Source organism: Mustelus asterias, chromosome 9 (assembly GCF_964213995.1).
Source record: "Mustelus asterias chromosome 9, sMusAst1.hap1.1, whole genome shotgun sequence".
Lineage (NCBI taxonomy): Eukaryota > Metazoa > Chordata > Chondrichthyes > Carcharhiniformes > Triakidae > Mustelus > Mustelus asterias.
Genome location: NC_135809.1, coordinates 75,239,684 through 75,267,224, shown reverse-complemented (window position 1 = coordinate 75,267,224; position 27,541 = coordinate 75,239,684). Strand labels below are relative to the sequence as shown.

General features: G+C 45.4%; 1 protein-coding gene across 1 annotated transcript in view; it reads right to left on the bottom strand.

The window, feature by feature from the left end:
• The window catches only part of LOC144499250 (high choriolytic enzyme 1-like), a 111,276-nt gene that overhangs the window by 16,251 nt on the left and 67,484 nt on the right, over positions 1 to 27,541 (bottom strand). The window contains exon 3 of the mRNA XM_078221366.1: positions 23,177 to 23,258. Within this exon, the coding sequence (XP_078077492.1) occupies positions 23,177 to 23,258 (82 nt within the window). The remainder of the gene's footprint in view (positions 1 to 23,176; positions 23,259 to 27,541) is intronic.

Genomic DNA, 27,541 nt, shown 5'->3' with positions numbered 1-27,541 from the left:
GAAGGGATAAAAGCTGACATCGCGAAAGCCACGATGCACGTTGTCGATGAGTCCATCCCCTTCCAGGTGGAGAGTGATGCATCTGATTTTGCCCTGGCCGCCACACTTAACCAGGCGGGCAGGCCCGTCGCCTTTTTCTCTCGCACCCTCCAAGGCCCTGAAATTCGGCACTCCTCTGTGGAAAAAGAGGCTCAGGCCATTGTGGAGGCCATCCGGCATTGGCGCCATTATTTGGCTGGAAAACGATTTACCCTGCTCACGGACCAGCGGTCCGTGGCATTCATGTTCGACAACACGTTAAGGGGTAAAATCAAGAATGATAAAATCTTGAGGTGGAGAATTGAACTCTCCACCTACAACTATGATATCATGTACCGTCCGGGGAAGCTCAATGAGCCCTCAGATGCCCTGTCGCGTGGAACATGTGCCAGTGTGCAGGAGGACCGGCTACAGGCCCTCCACAATGATCTCTGCCATCCGGGGATCACTCGGCTCTTCCATTTTGTAAAGGCCCGGAATCTGCCCTACTCCATAGAGGATGTCAGGTCGATAACTCGAAGCTGCCAGGTTTGTGCTGAATGCAAGCCGCACTTCTACCGACCTGACAGGGCACACCTCATTAAGGCCACTCGTCCTTTTGAATGACTGAGTGTTGATTTCAAGGGCCCCCTTCCTTCGACAGATCGGAATGTGTACTTCCTCAACGTGGTTGACGAGTACTCCCGATTCCCTTTTCCCATTCCCTGTTCAGACATGTCCGCTGCCACGGTCATCAAAGCCTTGCGGAGTCTTTTTATCCTGTTCGGCTACCCCAGTTATATCCACAGTGATAGGGGTTCGTCGTTTATGAGCGATGACTTGAGGCAATACCTACTCTCTAAAGGAATTGCCTGAAGTAGGACTACGAGTTACAACCCCAGGGGTAACGGGCACGTCGAAAGAGAAAACGCTACAGTCTGGAAGGCTGTCTTACTGGCGTTGAGGTCTAGGGGTCTTCCAGTCTCCCGTTGGCAAGAGGTACTTTCTGATGCGCTCCATTCAATCCGGCCCCTCCTGTGTACGGCAACCAACGCTACCCCACATGAGCGGATGTATACCTTCCCTCGGAAGTCTTCCTCTGGGACCTCACTGCCGTCTTGGGTGACGTACTCAGGACCTGTCCTCCTGCGGCGGCATGTAAGGACCCGCAAGTCCGACCCTTTGGTTGAACAGGTCCATCTCCTCCACGCCAACCCTCAATATGCCTATGTAGCATATCCTGACGGGCGAGAGGACTCAGTCTCTATCCGAGATCAGGCGCCTGCAGGGGACCTGGAAACCCCCGTCGCTCACGCACCCCTGGTTAGGGTTCCTTTGCCCATTATCTCCCCTCCTGACACGGCGCAGGCAGTATCGGGACCTCCACTTAATCCTCTTACTCCCGTGTACAGCTTGCCTGAGTCCAGGAGAATGTCGCCACCTCGAGGTCCACCCGTCCGTGAGGAACTGGAGGAGTCACTGGACACCACCTTGGAGAGAGGGACACCACGGTCACCACCTGTTGGTATTGTTCTGTGGTACACTCCGGTTGGCTCCGCCTTCCTATAGGAGTATAAAGGTCACTGCACTCCCTAGTGACCCTTTAGTCTGGGATTGTATTGTTAAGCAGTATGCTCTATTCTTGTTGCTAATAAAAGCCTTTATTTCCCGGGTACGATGCAGCCTCCCGAGTGAATTAATCGCGCATCAGCCTCACAATGCCAGGGACCCGGGTTCAAGTCCCAGCTTGGATCACTGTCTGTGCGGAGTCTGCATGTTCTCCCTATGTCTGCGTGTGTTTCCTCCAGGTGCTTCGGTTTCCTCTCACAGTCTGAAAGACGTGTTGGTTCAGTGCATTGGCCATGCTAAATTCTCCCTCACTGTACCTGAACAGGTGCCGGAGTATGGCGACTAGGAGATTTTCACAGTAACTTCATTTTTGTGTTAATCTAGGCCTACTTGTGACACTAATAAATAAACTTTAAACTTTAAAAAATTGCCCTGGTGTGGTGTCAATTGGACCCATGGTGGGGGATGTGAACAAATGGTGGGGGGAGTGGGGGTGCTGAAGGCTCCCAGGGTTGTGTGGGTGGGTGCGGTTGGAGTATCGGTACCCCATGCCCCCTACTCAGTGAACATTGTAGCGATGACGGTCTCCCTCACCACCCTGTTAGACCCTTGTTGCTGCCTGAACATCATCCTCTGGTTCCTGCTATGCCTCCACATCCTCCTAGGCCCCTTCCTCCTCCCCCTCCTCTCCCGGGGCATCTGCTTGGTCCTCTTCTTGCTCCTCCAGGATGTCTCCCCACTGGTGTTCCGGGTTGTAGAGTGCATAGCAGACCACCATAATGCAGGAGACCCTCAGGGGGCTGTACCAGAGCAGTCTAGGCATCTTCGACTGCCTGATGCACCACTCAACGACAGCCCAGGTGGCAACGTGGGCCTCATTGAAGTGGGTCTCCACGCTGGTCTTGGGCCTCTGCTCTGGCGTCATCAGCCAAGACCTCAGCGGGTAGACCTTGTTTCCTTGGCGTCATCACGGCAGCCTGAGCTGGCCCTTGAAAAGGCCAGAGATGTCAGAGCTGCACTTGATGTAACTATCATGCACGCTTCCTTGGTGACCTGCACACACATGCATAATGCTAAAGCGGTGGTCACAGACTACCTGTGCATTAAGGTAGTGGAACCCATTTTGTTAACATTCCGCATCATTTGATGGCACAGGGCCCGCATGGCGATGTGTATCCCATCAATAGCCTCTTGCACGTGAGGCATCCTGGCGACATTGGCAAAGCCTGCAGCCCAGGCTTCCTGTTGGGCCTGGCCCACATTGCAATTGATATAGTCACCTGCCCGGGCATACAGGACAGCAGTCAACTCGTGGGCACACTTGTGTATGGATGTCTGGGAGATGTCGCAAAGATCTCTACTGACGACCTGGAAGGACCCATTAACGTACTAGTTGAGGGCCGCCATGACTTTCACTGCTAATGGGAGCAGGTGCCCTCCCATCCCATGAAGTGCCAGGCCTGCAAGGACATGACACAGGTGCTGCACTATCTCCTTGCCGAGACGCAGTCAACGGCAACACGTGGCACCCGACAGTCCTTTGAAGGACACACGAGTCCTGCAGCATCGGGGTCTCGGTCTCCGATGTCCTCTGACCCACTTCTGACCTCTGGCCTGGGCTGGCCTTGCCATGGTCACACATCTCCTCCCCATCCTCCACAGCCTCAAGTATCAAGGCCAGCTCAATTGGCCTCATAGCAAAATCCATGATATCTATGGGGTGGGTGTGGGGGAAGGAAGAGGAGAGAGAGAGAGAGACAGTCCATAAGGTTATCCATCCTGGGCCCCTCACTCCCTCTCAGCAACCAGTGTCCCGTGTGTCTGGACACTGGCAACCTGACACCATCCCCGGTGCCATGCGCTTCCTTAAAGGACTGCTGACCACCGCCACATCATTGCCATGGCGAACATATGGGGCACATGGGTGTCTGTGACGCAGTCCCCATTGGGAACTCCTGCATTATCGACATGAGTATACCCACCCATATGTCTGATGCAATGGCTTCCAGGAATGGATAGCAGGTCAGACAGACAGGGGCAGGGCACCCTAATGACTAGCGCAGGATGGGTTCCCATCGAAGGAAACACTGCAGAATCCATGCAGTGTGAGGATCCATGTAAACACCAGCCAAGCTCCCTTGATTGTTACAGTTAGTGGGTCCGGAGATGGAATGTCTGCAATAAACCACAGTGCCAGTCCAGCAGACAGATGGCAGGGCAACCATAGCAACATGACGGCTCAATGGCACAGTGATTAGCACTGCTGCCTCACAGCACCAGGGAACCGGGTTCATTTCAGGCCTCAGGTGACTGTGTGAAATTTTCACATTCTCCCCATGTCTGCTTGGTTTTCCTCCGGGTGCTCTGGTTTCCTCCCACAGTCCAAAGATATGCGGGTTAGGTTGATTGGTCATGCTAAGTTGACCCTTAGTGTCAGGGGATTAACAGGGAAAATATGTGGAGTTGCGGGGATAGAGCCTGAGTAGAATCTTTGTTGGTGCAGGCTCAATGGGTTGAATGGCCTGCACTGTCAAGATTCTATGATCAGTGGAGTTGGGAGTCACCTTCATAAGCAATCTCTTGGGGCGGGGCAGGGGGGTGGGTTCTCAGCACGGGGGAGTACATGTAACACAAGCCCCAAGCCAACAACAACTCCTGACCTGAGGACCCCAATACTGGCAAAAGCCCTCCATAGCCTTCCCCACCACATCCCTGCACCATGGTGGATTGGTGCTCAGTCTTCCTCGCTCCCTTTCACTTCTGCTGTGCCTGACCCATACTTTTGGAGAGCAGAAATGATTCGTGCCAGTGTGACGTCATCCAGTGAGGTGGGAAAATTCCAGGAGGGGGAAACGATAGTGTGCCAATCTCGCTAATGATATTGAAATGTATTCGAATTCATGCAAATAAATTTTGTGCCCAAGGGGTGGTGATTGGGGTGGGAGAGAGGGAACTTTGCAAAAGGGGTGGTGATTGAGGTGGGAAGGAGGCAACTCTGCAGAGGGAACAATTGGGGAAGAAGGTGGGCGGGGGCTGGGAGACTGGCACTGGGGGCGATTGACATGGGGGGAGTCCCGATGTTCATATGGAGATTCCCGATGCCCATCGGGGTTGGAGAGGTGGGGGTGGTGCTGGAGGGATGGCAGGAAACCTACCAGTTAACTGGGAGATTGGGGCCTAAATGTGATTCTCGCAAGTAGGAGTGGGCGGAGCCGATTCACACTGGTAAGCTGAACGCTGAGTTCGAGGGACGCCATTGCATATGCACCCTGATCTCTCAGTGCCCTACCCTCACTTAGGCCCCACCCCACTCAGGCCCCACCCCCATGGCACTGTCCTTTTCAAAGTTATGATGCTCAGTGGGCAGTGCCAGGATGCCAGGTGGACACTGCCATTCTGATACTGCCCGATGTGCCCTGGACTACCTTGGCCTTCAATGGCCTCTGATCCCCCTAGCATGGTTTCCTCTGGTGGAGACCTTGAGTGATTTTCGCCAGTGTGAGTTTCGACCAGCGAGATTGTATGAGTCAGTGAGACTATAAACAGCTGTGCTGAATGCGTTAATGTCATGTTGCATATGTCAATTCATATAATCTATCTCAAGTAAGTTGCAAGTTGCCCTGATATTTGTCCCTCCCTTGCACTGAACCATGTGTTTTGTTTTGCAAGGGGCAACGCAGTTAAGCCCAGGTCCTCAAGAGTTGGCGCCCCCGCTGAGATCCTTGTCGGCACCTCAGAGGAAAGTTCCAAGCACAGCTCAGAGGATAGCTCCGAAGAAAACACCTACCTGTTCTATCCTCTGGCTGCTCTTTAGACTCGTCCTCCACATCCTCCTGGGCCACCTCCCCCTCAAGGGCATTCGATTAGCCCTCCTCCTGCTCCAGGATGTCTCCCTGCTGCTACACTAGGCTGTGGAGCGCAGCAGACCACAATGTCAAGGAGATCATCAGGGCACTGTAGTGGAGGGCCCCGCTAGAGCAGTCCAGGCAGCAGAACCGCATCTTCAGCAGCCCCATGCATCACTAGGTGACGGACCAGATGACAGCTTGGATCTCATTACAACAGGTCTTCTCCTTGGTCTCAGGGCTCTGCACTGGCATCAACAGCCATAACCGCAGGGGGTAGCCCTTGTTCCTCACACGTAATCCCAGCAGCCTGGGGTGGTCTGAACTACACAGGATGTAGCTATCATGCGTGCTCTCCAGGTGCCATGCATATACCAGTCAAATCCAGTCAAATTCATGTTAACCAGCTGCGCATCCATTTGGGTGTGAAACGGTTCACACCATTAAAAAGGGGCTAAGAAGGTAGCAAACCATTTTGCAACTGGCGCAGATAGGATTTTTAGCTTCATATGCTATTTTCCCAGCTCACCATGCTGATCACCAGACGTGACAAGGTGGTGGAATTACACCCTATTTCAATGGTTTGCTTGACTGGGTGGAGAAGTGGCAAATAGAATTCAATCCGCAAAAGTGTGAGGTAATGCATTTGGCGAGGACAAACAAAGCAAGCGAATAGTTAATAAGTGAGAAGACTTTAGTAAGTGAGAGGGCTGTCCACATGTCCTTGAAAGTGGCAACAAGGTGGCCAAGAAAGCAAGTAGAACGCTTTACTCTATTTGGCAAGATATTGGATACAAAAGCAGAGATGTAATGATGGAACTGTATGAAATGCTGATTAGGCCACAGCTCAAATGTTGTGCTGGTTCTGGCCACCACTTTGTAGGAAGGACATAATTGCTCTGGAGAGAGTGCAGAGGAGGTTTACAAAAATGTTACCAGGGATTGAAAATTGCAGCTTTGAAGTGTGATTGGATAGGCTGGGGTTTCCATGGAACAGAAGAGGCTAAGATATGACCTACTGAGGTCTACAAAATTATCAAGGGTTTGTATAGTGTAGGCAGCAAAATACTTGTTTCCCCTAGCTGACAGGTCAATTACCAGGGAGCATAGAGTTAAAATGATTGGCATAAGAATTATACAGGATCCAGCGTGAAGTAGCGAAATGGATACAAAGTTGGCTTGATGACAGAAGCCAAAGGGTGGTTGTAGAGGGTTGTTTTTCAAACTGGAGGCCTGTGACCAGTGGTGTGCCTCAGGGATCAGTACTGGGTCCACTGTTATTTGTCATTTATATTAATGATTTGGATGAGAATATAGAGGCATGGTTAGTAAGTTTGCAAATGACACCAAGATTGGTAGCATAGTGGACAGTGAAGAAGGTTATCTCGTATTACAATGGAATCTTGATCAATTGGGCCAGTGGGCTGACGAATGGCAGTTGGAGTTTAATTTAGATAAATGCGAAGTGATACATTTTGGTGGATTGAACCAGGGCAGGACTTACTCAGTTAATGGTAGGGCATTGGGGGGAGTTACAGAACAAAGAGATCCAGGGATACATGTTCATAGCTCCTTGAAAGTGGAGTCACAGGTGGACAGAGTGGTGAAGAAGGCATTCAGCATGCTTGGTTTCATTGGTCAGAACATTGAATACAGGAGTTGGGACGTCTTGTTGAAGTTGTACAAGACATTGGTAAGGCCACACTTGGAATACTGTGTACAGTTCTGGTTACCCTATTATAGAAAGGATATTATTAAACTAGAAAGAGTGCAGAAAAGATTTACTAGGATGCTACTGGGACTTGATGGTTTGAGTTATAAGGAGAAGCTGGATAGACTGGGACTTTTTTCTCTGGAGCGTAGAAGGCTGAGGGTTGATCTTATAGAGATCTATAAAATAATGAGGGGCACAGATCAGCCAGATAGTCAATATCTTTTCCCAAAGGTAGGGGAGTCTAAAACTAGAGGGCATAGGTTTAAGGTGAGAGGAGAGAGATACAAAAGTGTACAGAGGAACAATTTTTTCACACAGAGGGTGGTGAGTGTCTGGAACAAACTGCCAGAGGTAGTAATAGAGGCGGGTACAATTTTATACTTTAAAAAGCATTTAGACAGTTACATGGGTAAGATGGGTATAGAGGGATATGGGCCAAATGCGGGCAATTGGGACTAGCTTCAGGGATTTAAAAAAAAGGGCGGCATGGACAAGTTGGGCCGAAGGGCCTGTTTTCATGCTGTAAACCTCTATGACTCTATGATCAATAGGGGACATGAGGAAAAACTTTTTCACCCAGAGGATGATGGGCATCTGGAGTTGGTGGCTGACGTCAAAACACTCAATTAATTTAAAAGGTGAATCTGGATCTGCATCTGAAGTGCTGTAACCTGCAAGGCTATGGACCAAGTGCTGGAAAGCGGGATTAAAATTAGTCTTTGTTGGTGGTGCAACAAAATAGGCTGAATGGCCTCTTATTGCACCATAGATTTTCTATGGCTCTATGATATTGTGACATTTGAAAATATGACTCCTGCTCTGACAAAGACAGCAAGAAAGTACAAGTAGCCCAGTCAATCATGCATACCAGCCTCCCATCTCTTGACTCCGTCTACACTTCCCATTGCCTCGGGATAGCAGCCAGCATAACCAAGGACCCCCACGCACCCTGGACATATTCTCTTCCACCTTCTTCCATCAGGAAAAAGATACAAAACTCTGAGAACACGTACCAACAGATTCAAGAACAGCTTCTTCCCTGCTGCCATCAGACTTTTGAATGGTCCCATCATATTATTAAGCTGATCTTTCTTTTCACCCTGCCTGTAACTGCAACACTATATTCTGCACCCTATCCTTTTCCGTTCCCCTATGTACTTTATGAATGGTATGTTTTGCCTGTATAGCGTGCAAGAACCAATACTTTTCACGGTATCCCAGTACATGTGACAACAATAAATCAAATCTAATCAAATAAAAATAATCAAACAGAGTCAGCATGGCTTCATGAAGGGGAAATCATGCCTGACAAATTTATTAGAATTCTTTATTGTGGTAACAAGCAGGAGAGATAAAGAGGAACCAAGATGCATTTGATAAGGTACCGCACAAAAGGCGGAGGAAGATAAGAGACAATCATGTTGGAGGTAGTAGATTAACATGGATAGAGGATTGGCTAACTAACAGAAGATGGAGAGTTGGGATAAGAGAGGCACAAGGATGGCATGTAACTAGTGGAGTGCCACAGGGATCAATGCTAGGGTAAAAATTATTTACTATATATATATGAATGACTTGGAAGAGGAAAGTGAATGTACTATTGCTAATTTTGTGGATGACACAAAAATAAGTGGGAAGACAAATGGCGAGGATGATACAAAGCATCTATAGAGGGATATAGACAGATTAAGTGAGTGGGCAAAATATTTGATAGATGAAATATAATGTGGGCAAATCTGAAGTTATGCACTTTGGTAGGAAGAATAAAGGATTTGAATATTATTTAAATATTGAAAGATTGCAGAAAGCTGCAGCACAGAGAGATTTGGGGATCCTCATGCATAAAGCTCAAAAAGGTAGCATGCCATAGGGAAGGCAAATGGAATATTAGCCTTTTTTGCAAAAAGAATAGAGTATAAAAATAGGGAAGTTTTCCTAAAACTCAAAAGGAATTAGTTGGACTGCACCTGGAATACAGTGAACAGTTTTGTTCCTTTATCGAATGAAAGATATACTGCTATTAGAGGCAGTCAAAAGAAGGTTCACGAGGTTGATCCCAGGTATGGAGGGATTTTTTATGAGGAGACATTGAGTAGGTTGGACCCGAACTCATTGGAGAACAAAGAACAAAGAAAAATACAGTGCAGGAACAGGCCCTTTGGCCCTCCACGCCTGTGCTGATCATGATGCCCTAACTAAACAAAAAGAACATTCTGCCCTTACTTGGTCCATATCCCTCCATTTCCTTCTTATTCATGTACCCATCCAGATGCCTCTTAAATGTTGCTAATGTGCCTGCTTCCACCACATCCTTTGACAATGCGTTCCAGGGCACCCACCACTCTGTGTGAAAAAATTCCCCTGCACATCTCCCTTAAACTTTCCCCCTCTCACCTTGAATCTGTGCCCACCATTAACACTTCCACCCTTGGAAAAAGCCTCTGACAATCCACCCTGTATATGCCTCTCATAATTTTGTAGACCTCTATCAAGTCTCCTCTCAGCCTCCATCTTTCTGGTGAAAACAATTCAAGTTTATTCAACCTCCCCTCATAGCCAACACCCTTAAGACAAGGCAACATTCTGGTGAACCTTTGCACTTCAAAGCTTCCACATCCTTCTGATAATGTGGTGACCAGAACTGCACGCAATACTCCAAATGCGGCCTAACCAAGGCTTTATATAGCTACAACATGATTTCTCAACTCCTGTACTCAATGCCCTGGCTGTTGAAGGCAAGTATGCCATATGCCTTCTTAATCATCTTTGACACCTGTGTTGCCACTTTTAGGGAACTGTGGACCTGCATGCCTAGATCCCTCTGTATGTTAATGTTCCTAAGGGTTTTGCCATTTAGAGTATAATTCATACCTAAATTTGACCCTCTAAAATGAATCACCTTGCATTTGGCCAGATTAAACTCCATCTGCCATTTCTATGCCCAGGTCTCCAATTATCTCCATCCTGTTTTATCCTCTGACAATCCTCAGCACTATCAGCAATTCCGCCAATCTTTGTGTCATCCGCAAACTAATCAGAGCATCTACATTTTCCTCCAAGTCATTTATATATACTCCAAACAACAGAGGTCCCAGCACTGATCCCTGCGGAACACTACTAGCTACAGATCTCCATTCTGAAAAACACCGCTACTCTCTGTCTTCTATAACCAAGCCAGTTTTGTATCCATCTAGCCAGCCCACCTCGAATCCCACGTGATTTTAGTTTTTGTACCAGGAGGTTGGAAAAATGAGAAGCAACCTTATTAGGACATATAATATTCTCAGGAGGCTTGACATGGTAAATGCTGAAAGGTTGTTTGTCCTTTTGGGAGAGCCTAGGACCAGAGTAAGGGGTTACCCATTTAAGATCAACACGAAGAAGAATTTACTTTCTTAGAGGGTAGGGAATTTGTGAAATTTCTTACTGCAAAGGGCTGTAGATATGCAAAACTTCTCGAGAAAGTGAGAGGGCATGGGATCCAAGGGGCTGTTGCCTTGTGGATCCAGAACTGGCTTGCCTGCAGAAGGCAGAGAGTGGTTGTAGATGGGTCTTTTTCTGAATGAAGGTCAGAAGATTGAGTATGTGGAGTTTAACAAAGAGGTTGTGCTGGAATCTTTGAATGGCATCAAGATAGATAAGACGCCGGGTCCGGATGGGATGTACCCCAGGTTACTGTGGGAGACAAGGGAAGAGATTGCAGAGCCTCTGGCAATGACCTTTGCGTCGTCGATGGAGACGGGAGAGATGCCGGAGGATTGGAGGATTGCGGATGTGGTTCCTATTTTCAAGAAGGGGAATAGAGATAGCCCAGGAAATTACCAGTGAGTCTAACCTCAGTGGTTGGTAAGCTGATGGAGAAGATCCTGAGGGACAAGATTTATGAGCATTTAGAGAGGTTTAATATGCTCAAGAATACTCAGCATGGCTTTGTCAAAGGCAGATCGTGCCTTACGAGCCTGGTGGAGTTCTTCGAAAATGTGACTAAGCACATTGACGAAGGGAAAGCGGTAGATGTGGTTTATATGGATTTTAGCAAGGCGTTCGATAAAGTCCCTCATGCAAGGCTTCTCAAAAAAGTGAGAGGGCATGGAATCCAAGGGGCTGCTGCCCTGTGGATCCAGAACTGGCTTGCCCAAAGGAGGCAGAGAGTGTGTATAGATGGGTCTTTTTCTAAATGGAGGTCGGTCACCAGGTGGTGTGCCCCAGGGATCTGTTCTGGGACCCTTGCTGTTTGTCATTTTCATAAATGACCTGGATGAGGAAGTGGAGGGATGGGTTGGTAAGTGTGCCGATGACACGAAGGTTGGTGGTGTTGTGGATAGGTTGGAGGGATATCAGAAGCTGCAGCATGACATAGATAGGATGCAAGACTGGGCGGAGAAGTGGCAGATGGACTTCAACCTGGATAAATGTGTAGTGGTCCATTTTGGCAGGTCAAATGGGATGAAGGAGTATAATATCAAGGATAAGACTCTTAGCAGTGTAGAGGATCAGAAGGACCTTGGGGTCCGGTTCCATAGGACTTTTAAATCGGTCTCGCAGGTAGAGGAGGTGGTTAAGAAGGCGTATGGTGTGCTGGCCTTCATCAATCGAGGGATTGAGTTTAGGAGTCGGGAGATAATGATGCAGCTTTATAAGACCCTCGTCAGACCCCACTTGGAGTACTGTGCTCAGTTCTGGTCGCCTCATTACAGGAGGGATGTGGAAATGATTGAAAGGGTGCAGAGAAGAATACATTTTTCACTCAAAGGGTGGTGGGTGAGTGGAATCGGCTGCCGTCAGTGGTGGTGGAGGTAAACTCGATAGAGTCTTTTAAGAGACTTCTGGATGAGTACATGGGACTTAATAGGATTGAGGGTTATAGGTAAGCCTATATATAAGCTGAGGTAGGTAGGGACATGACTGGCGCAACATGTGGGCCGAAGGGCCTGTTTGAGCTGTATTTTTTCTATGTTCTATAATGGGTCAAGACTGAGGTAGTCAGGTTTACAATCAGTAAACAAATCAAGAATTATGGGGATAAGGTGAGAAAGTGGAGTTGAGGATTATCAAATCAGTCATGATCTCATTGAATGCACAGCAGACTCAATGGCCGAATGACCTATATCTACTGCTATGTCTTACCGTCTTATGAAATGATATTTGGCTTAGTTAATTAAATTTCCTTTGACATTTGTTTTACTTAGGAGCTGTCATCCCTGCCATTTTTGTTTAATTTACTGATCACTCATTTATTTAAAGAGTATAAAGAGAGTCTTCACCTGATGTGCAGAGCTGCAAGGAGCAGGGATGACCTTTTTTTTCCTCTGCTCCTGGGCCTGGCCAAAGTGGCATCAATAGTCCAAGCAGTGAGTGATTGAGGGAGTTGTCTAGCCTAACTGTCTACCCTTCTTCCACAGCTATGTTCATGGTGGGGTGTCCTTAGAGTTGGAGCACACGCTATCTGGTGGCACGCTGAAAGCCTTCCATGCCTGGTGGGGACTGAGGTGTTTTCTTGACCCCTTTAGTTACAACTTGATTTTGTGTTTTAAATTACCTTTCAGCAGGGCAGCATTTTAATTTTCTCCTTAATTTATCATTTAGTTTGTTTGGTCAAACTTGGGTATAAAAAGATTCTTTAGCCATTGTGGAGGGAGGGAGGATAACCTCCTCGTAAGCTTGTTCCTTGACCTGGCCAAGGTGGTCATCAATAGGTCCAGGCAATCAAGTGGATCATCCGGCCGACTCGCTATCCTTCTCCCATGGCTATATTAATAGCTGGGTGGCCCTGGAGAGTGAGTACATAATGTCCACAGGTATGCTACAGGCCTTCTGTGACTTGTGGGCACTTCAGGGCCAAGGGTTCATCATTACCCACAGATGTGCTACTTCGGTTTAGTTAGTTAATTTCCCTTTGATGTTTTATTTTTGTGCCTCACCAGGGGCTGTTATCCTTCTCATTTGTGCTTAATTTACTGATTTTTGTCAGAGTATAAGGGGAGTCTTTACCTGGTGCGGAGGAAGGTGGGGAAGGAGGAGGACCTCTTCGTAAGCCTCCTCCTGATCCTGTCCAAGGTGGCCATCAACAGGTCCAGGTAGTGGGCAGTCGAATGTGGGGTCCTCCGACCTTACTGTCAACTCTTCTACCTGGCTATGTTCACGGCTGGGTGGTCCTGGAGAGAGAGCACATGGTATTCACTGGTATGCTTGAGGCCTTCTGCAACCACATGGGCTGCATCATCAGCTCCCAAAACAACATTTAAACTTGTTAGTTAAGTTTGCTTTAAAAATTTGTCTTTTGTTACAATACCCCTTTAAAGAAAAAAGCTGGTTCACAAAATTGAAGATCATGAAGGTCAGTGTCAGCTTGAATAAAAAGTTAGGGTACGGACAGAAAACTGTGAGTCATGGTAAATGTTTGGTTTTCAGATTGGAGGATGACAGACAGTGAGGGGACATCTATATAAATGATAAAAGCAAAATATCGCGAATGCTGGAATCTGAAACAAAAACAGAAAACCCTGGAAAATCTCAGCAGGTCTGACAACATCTGTGGAGCGAGAATAGAGCCAAAGTTTTGAGTCTGGATGATCCTTCATCAGAGCTGTGATGACATGCAAAAAGGGGCTGCAATAGGACATAGATGTACTGTAGATTTTAACATATTAGTTAACCTGATGTTAAAGACAAATACAATTGAAACAAGTTCATAACAAAAACAGAAAATGCTGGAAAATCTCAGCAGGTCTGACAACATCTGTGGAGAGAGAACAGATCTAACACTTTGAGTCTGGATGACTCTTTGTCACAGCACCACAATCGTATTTTTAAAAATGTACTCATGGGATGTGAGCTACCAGCATTAGTTCTTGAGAAGGTGACGGTGAGCTACCTTGTTGAATTGTTGCAGTTCATGTGTAACAAACAGCTTTTTCTGCTCCAAATACCATTTTTTGCATACACTCAGCATACAAGCCAACCTGTGGCAACGTGACCCCTTTAAGGGGGCAATCCTTTGTGGGCCAGTTGATCGGGCTGCACCTTATGGAGATGCCATGTGGGAAGCCAAGCCAATTAGGAGCAAGGCAGGGCTTCCTGGAATGAGGAGGAACCTCAGTTGGAACCAGAGAGAAGATAATAGACTTGTGTATTAATTCTGTCAGACCCTTACCTTGTATATATATGATATTAGTTAATAAACCATTCTTTGCTGTAGCCACAACAAGTTGCCTTCAAATTTATTACACTGGTGCTGAGGAAAAACTACATCAGTTGTCAGGAGATCGCAGTGCACAGTTAGAGGGGGAGAAGAGTGATCATTGAGGCTAGGAAGAAATAGGTAGTGATACCTTAAAAATGCCTTTAATCAGGACAATTGAGTCTTTTGACCCAGAAGATGAGAGCTAGGGGGAATATATCAAAATGTTGGGTTATTTGTGCTTAGCTGATGAAATGACAGCAGAGAAAAATGAAAGCTGACACTAGCCTCACAGACTGTGGCCTACAAACCTACAGCCTACTGAGGAATCTAACACTCCTAACCTGATGTTCCATTAACAAAGGCTGGAATGTTACAGCATGTTCACCCCACTGCACTGAATGGAGACTTGGTTGGGCTTCAAATTCTCCGACTTCACTGCAGTGGGAGCGTGGCATGAACGGCTGGTAAAATCACACCCGAAGTCTTTTGACTAGACAGTGGAAATGGTCAACGACCATTTTAAACTCCAACCTTCAATCATTATATTGAGGTATAAGTTTCATTCTGCTGTGAGGGAGCCAGGGGAGATGATCTTTGGGTTCATAGCCAGACTGAACTGGGGCAAATAAAAGGGGCTAACGCCAAAATTTATTTGAACGCCGAGGCAATGCCTAAATTCTTTCAAGTAGAAGTGGAGCTAGGAAGATAGGAAAACTTGCATTAAAACCTGTACAGTTCTCTGAATGGGCTATGCCCATAATCCCTTTTTTGAAGCCAGATTGCACTGTAAGAATCTGTGGGGATTATACATTAACTGTAAACCATGGAGCCCAGATAGATAGATACCCCAATGCAAGAATCAAGGATCTCTGTGCAAAATTAGCAAGGGGCTTTAAGTACACCAAGTTAGATCTCAGTCATGCCTACTGGCAGCTGGAGTTGGATGAAGATTCCCAGAGGTTGATTACTATCAACACCCACAAAGGGTTATACCAATGCACATCTTTACCCTTTGGAATCACATCGGCCTTTTCCAGCATGCGACAGAAAGTTTATTGCAGGATATCCTCAAAGTAGTGGTGTACCTGGATGATGTCCTAATTACTGAGGAGCGCAGGGCAAATCTAGAAGAGGTCCTAAAAAGATTTAAAGAAGCGGGCATCCATTTAAAATGAGAGAAATGCACTTTTCAGGTGGATGAAGATACAGAACTGGATTTCTGTGTATACACCATTGGCCTACATCTCTTGGAGGAAAAAGTTAAAGCCATAAAGGAAGTACCATAGCTTAAAAATGTTGGAATTTTATTCATTCCTAGGGATGATGAATTATTGCATCAATTTCCTCCAAAGCATGTCTACAACGTTAGCCCCATTACACCAGCTTTTGAAGAAGCATCAACGATGGAATTGGTGAGAGGCACATAAAGGCATGGTTAGTAAGTTTGCAGATGACACCAAGATTGGTGGCATAGTGGACAGTGAAGAACGTTATCACTGATTGCAACAGGATCTTGACCAATTGGGCCAGTGGGTTGACGAATGGCAGATGGAGTTTAATTTAGATAAATGAGAAGTGATGCATTTTGGTCAATTGAACTAGGACAGGACTTACTCAGTTAATGGGAGGGCATTGGGGAGAGTTACAGAACAAAGAGGTTTAGGAGTACATGTTCATAGCTCCTTGAAAGTGGAGTCACAGGTGGACAGAATGGTGAAGAAGGCGTTCAGCATGCTTGGTTTCACTGGTCAGAATATTGAACAGTAAGAAGTCTCACAACACCAGGTTAAAGTCCAACAGGTTTATTTGGTAGCAAATACCATAAGCTTTCGGAGCTTGCTGCTCCTTCGTCAGATGGAGTGGTCTCTGTTCTCCAACAGTGCACAGACACAGAAATCAAGTTACAGAATACTAATTAGAATGCAAATCTCTACAGCCAGCCAGGTCTTAAAAGGTACAGATAATGTGGTCGGAGGGAATTTTAAACACAGGTTAAAGAGATGTGTATTGTCTCCAGACAGAACAGCTGGTGAGATTATGCAAGACCAGGGGCAAGCTGTGGGGGTTACTGATAATGTGACATAAATCCAACATCCCGGTTTAGGCCGTCCTCATGTATGCGGAACTTGGCTATCAGTTTCTGCTCAGCGACTCTGCGCTGTCGTGTGTCGTGAAGGCCGCCTTGGAGAACGCTTACCTGAAGATCCAAGGCTGAATGCCCGTGACTGCTGAAGTGCTCCCCCACAGGAAGAGAACAGTCTTGCCTGGTGATTGTCGAGCGGTGTTCATTCATCCGTTGTCGTAGCGTCTGCATAGTTTCCCCAATGTACCATGCCTCGGGACATCCTTTCCTGCAGCGTATCAGGTAGACAACGTTGGCCGAGTTGCAAGAGTATGTACCGTGTACCTGGTACCTGGTACCGTGTACCTGGTGTAGATTGTGAGACTTCTTACTGTGCTTACCCCAGTCCAACGCCGGCATCTCCACATCAGAATATTGAATACAGGAGTTGGGACGTCTTGTTGAAGTTGTACAAGACATTGGTAAGGCCACACTTGGAATACTGTGTACAGTTCTGGTCACCCTATTATAAAAAGGATATTATTAAACTAGAAAGAGTGCAGAAAAGATTTACTAGGATGCTACTGGGACTTGATGGTTTGAGCTATAAGGAGAGGCTGGATAGACTGGGACTTTTTTCTCTGGAGCGTAGGAGGCTGATGGGTGATCTTATAGAGGTCTATAAAATAATGAGGGGCACAGAACAGCTTGATAGTCAATATCTTTTCCCAAAGGTAGGGGAGTCTAAAACTAGAGGGCATAGGTTTAAGGTGAGAGGGGAGAGATACAAAAGTGTCCAGAGGGGCACTTTTTTCACACAGAGGATGGTGAGTGTCTGGAACAAGATGCCAGAGATAGTAGTAGAGGCGGGTACGATTTTGTCAGACAGGGTGAAGGAAAATCCAAAGAGCTTCTATAGGTATGTTAGGAGCAAAAGGATAGTGAGGGATAAAATTGGTCCTCTTGAAGACCAGAGTGGTAGACTGTGTATGGAACCAAAAGAGATGGGGGAGATACTAAATGTTTTTTTTGCATCCGTATTTACTGAGGAAATGGGCATGGAGTCTACGGAAATAGGGCAACAGGTAGGGAGGTCATGGAACCTTTACAGATTAAAGGGGAGGAGGCGCTCGCTGTCTTGAGGCAAATCAGAGTGGATAAATCCCCAGGACCAGACAGGGTATTCCCACGGACCTTGAGGGAAGCTAGTGTTGAACTTGCAGGGGCCCTGGCAGACATATTTAAAATGTCAGTATTCACGGGGGAGGTGCCGGATGATTGGAGGGTGGCTCATGTTGTTCCGTTGTTTAAAAAAGGTTCCAAAAGAAATCCGGGAAATTATAGGCCAGTAAGTTTGACGTCGGTGGTGGGCAAGTTATTGGAAGGTGTGATAAGGGATAGGATCTACAAATATTTGGATAGACAGGGACTTATTAGGGAGAGTCTACATGGCTTTGTGCGTGGTAGGTCATGTTTGACCAATCTATTAGAGTTTTTCGAGGAGGTTACCAGGAAAGTGGATGAAGGGAAGGCGGTGGATGTTGTCTACCTGGATTTCAGCAAGGCCTTTGACAAGGTCCCTCATGGGAGGTTAGTTAGGAAGGTTCAATTGCTAGGTATACATGGGGAGGTAGTAAATTGGATTAGACACTGGCTCAATGGAAGAAGCCAGAGAGTGGCTGTGGAGGATTGCTTCTCTGAGTGGAGGCCTGTGACTAGTGGTGTGCCGCAGGGATCGGTGTTGGGTCCATTGTTGTTTGTCATCTATATCAATGATCTGGATGATAATGTGGTAAATTGGATCAGCAAGTTTGCTGATGACACAAAGATTGGAGGTGTAGTGGACAGTGAGGAAGGTTTTCAAAGCTTGCAGAGGGATTTGGACCAACTAGAAAAATGGGCTCAAAAATGGCAAATGGAATTTAACGCAGACAAGTGTGAGATATTGCACATTGGAAGGACAAACCAAAGTAGAACGTACAGGGTAAATGGTAGGACTCTGAAGAGTGCAGTTGAACAGAGGGATCTGGGAATACAGGTACAGAATTCCCTAAAAGTGACGTCACAGGTGGATAGGGTCGTAAAGAGTGCCTTTGGTACATTGGCCTTTATAAATCGGAGTATCAAGTATAAAAGTTGGAGTGTTATGTGGTAAGGTTATATAAGGCATTGGTGAGGCCGAATTTGGAGTATTGTGTACAGTTTTGGTCACCTAGTTACAGGAAGGATGTAAATAAGGTTGAAAGAGTGCGGAGAAGGTTCACAAGGATGTTGCTGGGACTTGAGAAGCTGAGTCACAGAGAGAGATTGAATAGGTTGGGACTTTATTCCCTGGAGCGTAGAAGATTGAGGGGAGATTTGATAGAGGTGTATAAGATTTTGATGGGTATAGATAGAGTGAATGCAAGCAGGCTTTTTCCGCTGAGGCTAGGGGAGAAAGAAACCAGAGGGCATGGGTTCAGGGTGAAAGGAGAAAAGTTTAAAGGGAATATTAGGGGAGGCTTCTTCATGCAGAGAGTGGTGGGAGTGTGGAATGAGCTGCCGGATAAAGTGGTAAATGTGGGGTCACTTTTAACATTTAAGAAAAACTTGGACGGGTTCATGGATGAGAGGGGTGTGGAGGGATATGGTCCAAGTGCAGGTCAGTGGGACTAGGCAAAAAATGGTTCGGCACAGACAAGAAGGGCCAAAAGGCCTGTTTCTGAGCTGTAATTTTCTATGGTTCCATGGTTCTAAAAAGCACTTAAACAGTTATACGGGTAAGATGGGTATAGAGGGATAAGGGCCAAATGCGGGCAATTGAGATTAGCTTAGGGTTTTAAAAAAAAAGGGCGGCATGGACAAGTTGGGCCGGAGGGCCTGCTTCCATGCTGTAAACCTTTATGACTAGCCATATTAGATGGATAGAAAGCTAGTTAGCAGATAGGAAGCAAAGAGTTGGCAAAATGGGTCTTTTTCTGATCGGCAGTCAGTGACTCGGGGGTTCTGCAGGGATCTGTGCTCAGATCCCAACTGTTCACATTATATATTAATGATTTGGAAGAGGGAACTGAATGTATTATCTCCAAATTTGCAGATGATACAAAGTTGGGCGGGAGGCTGAGCTGTTAGAAAGGTGCAGAGATGCTCCAGCTATTTTTGGACAAGCTGAGTGTGTTAGCATGTGCATGGCAGATGCAGTATAATGTGGATAAATATGAGGTTATCCACTTTCGTAGCAATAATAGGAAGACAGATGATTACTTGAATAGGTGTAAATTGAGATAGGTGGATAATCAACAAGACCTTGGAGTCCTCGTGCATCAGTCACTGAAAGTAAGCGTGCAGGTACAACAGGCAGTAAAGAAAGCAAATGGTATGTTGGCCTTCATAGTGAGAGGATTTGAGTATAGGGATAGAGCTGTTTTGCTGCAATTGCATAGAGCATTGGTGAGGCCACACCTGGAGTATTGTGTGCAGTTTTGGTGTCCTTATTTGAGGAAGGATGTCCTTGCTATCGAGGGAATACAGCAAAGGGTTACCTGGCTGATTCCTGAGATGGCAGGTCTGTCATATAAGGAGAGACTAAGTCAGTTAGGATTAAATTCACTGGAGTTTAGAAGCGTGAGAGGAGTTCTCATAGAAACTTACAAAATTCTAACTAGGTAGATGCAGAAAAAATGTTCCATATGGTGGGGGAGTCCAGAACTAGGGGCCATAGTTTGAGGATAAGGGGCCAACATTTTAGAACTGAGATGAGGAGAAATTTCTTCACCCAGAGGGTGGTGAATGTGTGGAATTCACAAGCACAGAGTATAGTTGAGGCCAACACGTTGTCTGATTTCAAGAAGAAATTAGATATAGCTCTTGAGGCGAAAGGGATCAAGGGATACAGAAGGAAGGGGGATCAGGATATTGAATTCGATGATCAGCTGTGATCAAAATGAATAGTGGAGCAGGCACAAATGGCCGAATGGCCTACTCCTGCTTCTAGTTTCTATGTTTCTATGATCTTGGCCTTCGTGGATAGAGGTATTGAGTACAAAAGCAGAACAAATGCTGAACAGTTAGAAAACTAGTTAGGCCAGAACTAGAGTAATCATCCAATTCATCATCCGTTAGGAAGGATGTAATGATCCTTGAGGGGGTCCAGAGGGGACCACCAAATGGTTCCAGGAATGTGGACTGCAAATGTTCAAGAAGGCAGCTCACCACCACCTTTTCAAGGGCAATTAGGGATGGTCAATAAATGCTAGCTTGGACAGCAATACCCAAATCCCAGAAATTAGTTAAAAACAATTGGGGCTTAAGTGGTGAATTAAGACCTGCTGGTTAGGTGTATTGACCCGAACAGGTGCCGAAGTGTGGCGACTAGGGGAATTTCACAATAACTTCATTGCAGTGTTAATGTAAGCCTTACTTGTGACTAATAAATAAACTTTACCTTTACTTTAGTTACTTTATCTATGGCATAATGTAAAGGCACCTTGCAGCCTGGCTATGACACAGGGAGTGCTACCTTCAGTCCAGGTATCCTACGTTCAATGGATGCATCCCAGACTGGAAAAGGTTGCCCCTGCTTGAAAAACCCTGCTTTTGCAGTTCCTGAAGTGTCGGTACACCCAGAGTGCTGTTAGGGAGAAAGTCCCAGGATTTTGACCCAGTGACAGTGAAGAAACAGCGATATATTTCCAGAATGGTTTCAGGAATGAGGGATTTTAGCTACAGGGTTAGGTTGGGCAATTTGGAGTTGCTCTTGGAGCAAAGCAAATTCAGGGAAGATTATGATAGGTTTAGGTAAGGTTGATGATGAAAAACTGTTCCCAATAGCTGAAAAGGACTATAGGACTCATGGATTTAAGGTTTTAGGGAAAAGATAAGGGGGCTGCGAGAGAGAATATTTTTACGCAGCAAGTAGTAATGGCATGGAACTTGCTGTCTATGAGAATGGTAGAAGCAGAAGTGAACAATGATTTAAAATTACTGGATGGGCACTTAATTAAATTAAACTTGCATGGTTATAGTGATTGAATGGGAGAATGGGACTGACTAGATTTCTCCACAGAGTGTTGTCATGGACTCAGTAGGCCAAATGGTCTCCTGTAAAGTCCAGGATCTTGATACATTCAGTGGTAAACTAGAATGTTCGGAACATGGGGAGGACCTGTGCTAAACCAAGCAAAGGATAATCAAACCAGAGAGCTAAATTTTAAGAGAGGGTGGTGGTCTCTCCCACTGATTGAAGTTGAGTGCCAGGCCACCTCCACCAATCTAGGAAGTCACACATGGATTTTACGATCGTCTAGCAGTGAATTGCCTGAGATTGTGGATTCTGTCCCAGGAAGATTTCCTACCCCTAAGAGCTCCTGGCAAATCAAGTGGCTGGCAGCCCTCCATGTATCAGCACTGCCTCTGAGAGCAGTGACGAATGTTGAGATAGGAGTCGGTCTCATAGCAGTAGCAGCGTGGATCAGGAGTACAAGCCGACTGGAGCAGCCTCTCAGCTAATCAGCCATGCCACAACAACGGGTGGTGGGCAGGCACCAGCAATCAGGAGGCAGGGGGTGGAATTTTCCCATCTCGCCTGGCATGGGAATCATCGCAGGCGGGACACGGACCAGGCAAAGGTCCATTGACCTCAGGTGAAATGTCCGGCCTTGGGGCGAGTGCAGCCGGAAACGCCTAGGAGTGTTTCAAGCCTTTTCCAGGCTGTGGTGCATCCACTGAACACAGGATATCTGGACTGGAGGAAACGCTCCCTGCACCACAATCAGACCACAAGGTTTATCTGGCACCTTCACACTGTGCCATAGATAAAGTAACTGCAGCAGCAGTAGGAAGTCTGTAAGTGGCCATTAATTCAATTTTTTTTTGCTCATTTATGGGATGTGGGCATCGCTGACAAGGCCAGTATTTATTGCCCATCCCTAATTGACCTTGAGAAGGTGGTGGTGTGCTGCCTTCTTGAACCTTTGCAGTCCCTGAGATGTTAATACACCCACAGTGCTGTTAGGGACCGAGTTTCAGGATTTTGACCCAGTGACAGTGAAGGAATGGCGATATATTTCCAATTAAGGATAGTGAATGATTGGAGGGGAACCTCCAGGTGGTGGTATTCCAAAGTATCTGCTGCTTTTGTCCTTCCAGATGGTAATGGTCATGGGTTTGGAAAGTGCTGCCCAAGGAGCCTTGGCAAGTTCCCACATTGCATCTTGTAGATAGTACACACGGTTGCCACTGTCAATGGTGGAGGGATTGAATGTTTGTGGGTGGGGTACCAATCAAGCGGGTTGCTTTGTCCTGGATGGTGTCAATCATCTGCAGTATTGTTGAAGCTGCGCTAATTTAGGCAAGTGGAAAGTATTCCATCACATTCCTGACTTGTGCCTTGTAGATAGTGGACAGGTTTTGGGATATGAGGAGGTGAGTTATTCACTGCAGGATTCCTTGGGTTGGATTTTCTTGCCTTTCTGCAGCGAGTTTCCTGCGGCAGGAGATTGTGTGCCATTCACTGACTGCCAGATCTTCTGGTCCCGTCATTGTTAAAGGGACTGCACAGTCGGGGACAGGACCAGAAAACTCCGGCCCTAGCCTTTTACCTGCTCTTGTAGCCACAATATTTATATGGCTAGTCCAGTTCAGCTTCTGGCCAAAGGGTGTGAATGTTTCCCTTTCTCTATAACGTCAGTGGTAAAGTCTGAGTGAGATGTATTAGCAAAATGATATTCATAAATCAAATGAATGAACAAATGGAAAGTCATGTATATGTAAATATATATAGAGGCAAACACTAGTCTCGAACTCACCTGGAATACTGCATGATTGAGCCATAATCATATACTGTGCCTAGATTATTTGTGTCCAACACATTAAAATTATGTTCTTGTCCTGTAAAAATAATACACCCAGAATTAATTCACATTAAACTTTGTGCATAGGTCTATAAATACCAACCTAGAAAATTTGTAGAAGTTGACGGTCAGCCATAAAAAGTTTGGCACCAAGTTAACAAACTAAAAACAGTCCCGGCTATTGGTCTGTTGACAGTGAAGATAAGTACCAGAAATTTTGTGTAAAACACAAAGCAAAAACATTTGCAACAATCTTCAACTATAAATGCTGAGAGGGTAATCCATTTTAGCTTCCTTCCCACAATCAAGGATACTCGTCTCCAGTCAATTCAATTCACTTCACATGCTACCATGAAATGGCTGAAAGAATGGGGAGATTACAGTCTCCAAAACATCCCAACACTAGTAGTGAAGACCTGTATTTCAGAATTAGCTGTGCACTGAGTCAAGCTGTACCAGCACAGTTACAACACTTGAATCCACCCAACAATGTGCAAAATTGTCTCCTGTCCAGGAAAATCAGGTCAAAACCAATCTGGCCAATTACTGTCCAATCAATCTACCCTTGATTATCACCAATGTGATGGAAGTTGTCATAGACTATGCTATTAAGCAGCACTTACACATCAATGCCTTGGTTACCAATGCTCAGTTCAGGTTCTGCCAGCGCCAGTCAGCTCCTGAGCTCATTAGTCTTTCTCCAAACATGGGCAAAATAATTGAATTCAAGAGGTGAAGTGAAAGGGACTGCCTTTGACATCAAGTTCTTAAAGTTATTAGTGTTTATTAGTAGGCATACATTAATACTGCAATGAAGTTACTGTAAAAATCCCCTTGTCACCACACTCTGGCACCTGTTTGGGTGCACTGAGGGAGAATTTTAGCAGAGCCAATGCACCTAATCAGCGCATCTTTTCAGATTGTGGAGGAGACTGGAGCAAACCCACACACAGTGGGAATGTGTTAAATCTGCATAGACAGTGACCCAAATCAGGAATCAAACCTGGGTCCCTGGCACTGTAATGCAGCAATGCTAACCACTGTGCCAAGGCAGCATTTGACAGAGTGTGACATCAAGAAGTGTTCTAGGTCTGAAGTCTGCAGCCACTAATATCTGCAATGTTATATTTTTGCATTTAATTTCTCTTTTGCTCTTGATTTTAATCCTATAATGAATACTTAACATTATTTTGCATCGAATCATACCTGGTAGATATTAATCTAAATGTAGCTGTGATTAATTAATCAATAGTAATCAGTAGTGAAGTATTTCTCCAAAATATTGGGCTGAATTCTCCATCCCAATCATGGCAGATACTCACAGAGAATCAAAAAGTGAGAAATCTGCTAGTGTAAAAGCATGTTGCAATTCTCCCAGTTGTGGGGTAATAGCAGGTCAGTGATTCCACTAACAGGCGTCATGAACACAATTTGCATTCACGAGCATTTCATGAATGCTAATCAAAACAGCTAGCTGCTAGAATCCCATCAGGCTTTCCAATCTTGCATCAAACTAACGGGAAATTATGACGGTCTCAAACTCAATTGATAAAGAGTGGCAAGGTGGTCCTCAGTTTGAAAGAAACTGTGAGGTGAGTGCAACATACAAAGCCCAACTGACATGGTGCTGCACTGCTCCTGGATGTTTCTCTGCTGGACAGATCAGTTTTGGCCTTTTATTTCTATGCCAATTGGTCTTCATGGACAGCACCATGCTCCTGAACCCATGAACCCTCCTGTGTCACTTACTCAAATCAGTACTGTACCTGGGGTTGGGGAGTACAGAGATTTCCTTCCCCTTAGTTCCACATACTAATGACTATCTGGACAGTACAGTGCTGCAGGACTCATGTAGCCGCCCCCACAAAGGTCTGAAGTTTGACTAGGGGTTGGGTGCGAGGTGAGGCCTAAGGTGGTTGCGGGGGTGGCGGGGGGGGGGGGGGGGGGGGTGGAGTGGTGGAGGTTGCTTGACAAATACAAAGGGGGAAATGTGGAAGGAGGGCTGTGCCAAGAGAAAACACAAGGGAGGTGTTACAAAGGGGAAGGTTGATCTCCTCTCTGAGAACTAAAACTCAACCACTCAAAGCGAAATACCACCCTTCATAATCTGTTAAATAGTGTGTGAGAAGGGCTAATATCTGTGCTTCAGCAACTTTTCATGGTTCAATCAAAATAACTACCTGAGACTCTCTCTGTAAAAGCAACAAGTAACACTTTATTGATCTAACCAACAGTGAACAGGTTAACTAAACTAATAACAAACCGAATAAAATAATACTCTAATGGAATGATGTTTAGATAATACAATTCCCACTTACTAACAAAAAAAATAAAATTTTTAGTCACTCTCAAAATATAACCAGGTTTTATCTTCCGGAATCTTTTGTCTTCTTTGCTGATTTCTTCTGTCTTCACTATCGAGATGAGGCTTTCTTTTGAGACATAAATGTGCTCTGGCAGAGGCAGTTGCTCTCTGGCTCTCTGGAGCTGAGAGCTGGCTATTATACCCTTGATGACATACCAAAATCCCCACAATAGAATTGGTTTACAGGTTACCAAAACTTCAAATTCAAATCTGACAGACTGCTGTTATTCAAATGCCTAGTTTAAACTGATTGGTCAGACTTCAAAAACAGCCTGTTGTTTTGGCAACTCTATTGCCTAGCCACGTGATACATATGTGTACTCCATATGCATTTGCATCTCTTCAGTACAGAAACAAAACTACCTTTTTTAACAGAACCATGAAATGCTTTCTTCTCTTAGCATTTTACAAGTTTTTTTATAATATTACAAACACAAACTTCACAACATCCCCCTTAAGAAAAAAAGAACTATCATCATGGCTTCATTTTCCTTTTCTTTTAAACTCACGATAAAGCATTTGCAATAATATTTTCACGACCCACAACATGTACAATCTGTAAATTAAATGTTTGTAATATAAGGCTCCAATGAAATAGTCTGGCGTTCTTGTCCTTGAATCTTTCCAGAAATATCAAAGGATTGTGATAGATATACACAATCATTTCAGATGCATTGTTTGTAATGTAAACATTAAAATGTTGTGAGGCCATTACTAAACTCAATAACTCCTTTTCAATTGTGGAAAATTTTGGCTGGTGGATATTGCGTTTTTTTGAAAAATAACCAATTGGCCTTTCAATTACACAATCATCCTCCTGTAACAACACAGCTCCAACACCTACATTGCTGGCATCGATGGTGACTTTAAAGGGTTTCAAAAAATTTGGTGTGGTGGTTAACACTGCTTTCAAATTCTCAAATGCCTCCTGGCATTGTTCTGTCCACTGAAATTTAATGTTCTTTTTTAACAAATCTGTCAATGGTGCCACTATGCTACTAATGTTTGGAACAAATTTTCTGTAGAGTCCGCTCAATCCCAAAGCTTGTAACACTACCTTCTTCGATTATGGACTTGGAAATTCCTCGATGGCCTTTGTCTTCAAGTTATCATCCGTCCTGATGTTGTGTCCTAAGAATGTCACTTCTGCAAATCCTGTTTTTGCCAAGCTTATGACCAACTTTCCCTTCCATAGTCTCTCGAAGAGCTCTGCCAAATCCTCCATGTGATCTTTCCATGAATGACGAAAGATCACTAAGTCATCTATGTAGACAGCACAATTAGTCAATCCTGCAAGAATTCTGTTCATATTCCTTTAGAAGTAGCTGGTGTGTTTTTCATCCCAAGGGGCATTACTTTAAATTTATATAGCCCATTTGGGGTTACAAAGGCAGAAACTTCTTTTGTTCTCTCTGACAAAGGTACTTGTCTGTAACCGCGAAGTAAGTCCAATTTTGTGATGTAAGTAGTCTGTCGTACTTTTTCCACACAATCCTCCAGCCTTGGAATTGGGTTTGAATCAGATTTAGTCACAGTATTGACCTACGCAGGATTATTGAATACCATCCGGTTTGGGGACAAACACAATCAGCGAATTCCACTCGCTTGACTCAAATCTATGATGTCGTCTTGTAGCATCGCTTCCACTTCCTTCTGAACCTGTGCTGCCTTGAGAGGATTAAGACAATAGGGGTGTTGTTTTATCAGAACAGCATTCCCGACGTCAACCTCATGTACTATATCATTAGTCCTCCCCATGCTATTCCGACATAGATCCTCATTGCATTGTAACAAGTCTTTCAATTCAGTTCTCTGTCCCTGAGACAGATTACTCACCATCCTATTCCATTCCTTAAGGACTTCTTCATTATTCAATTTATCCTGAGGCACATCAAAATCCGCATCATCTGGATTTGATCCCTCACTCTGAGTGGCAATAACTAATACAGTGGAAC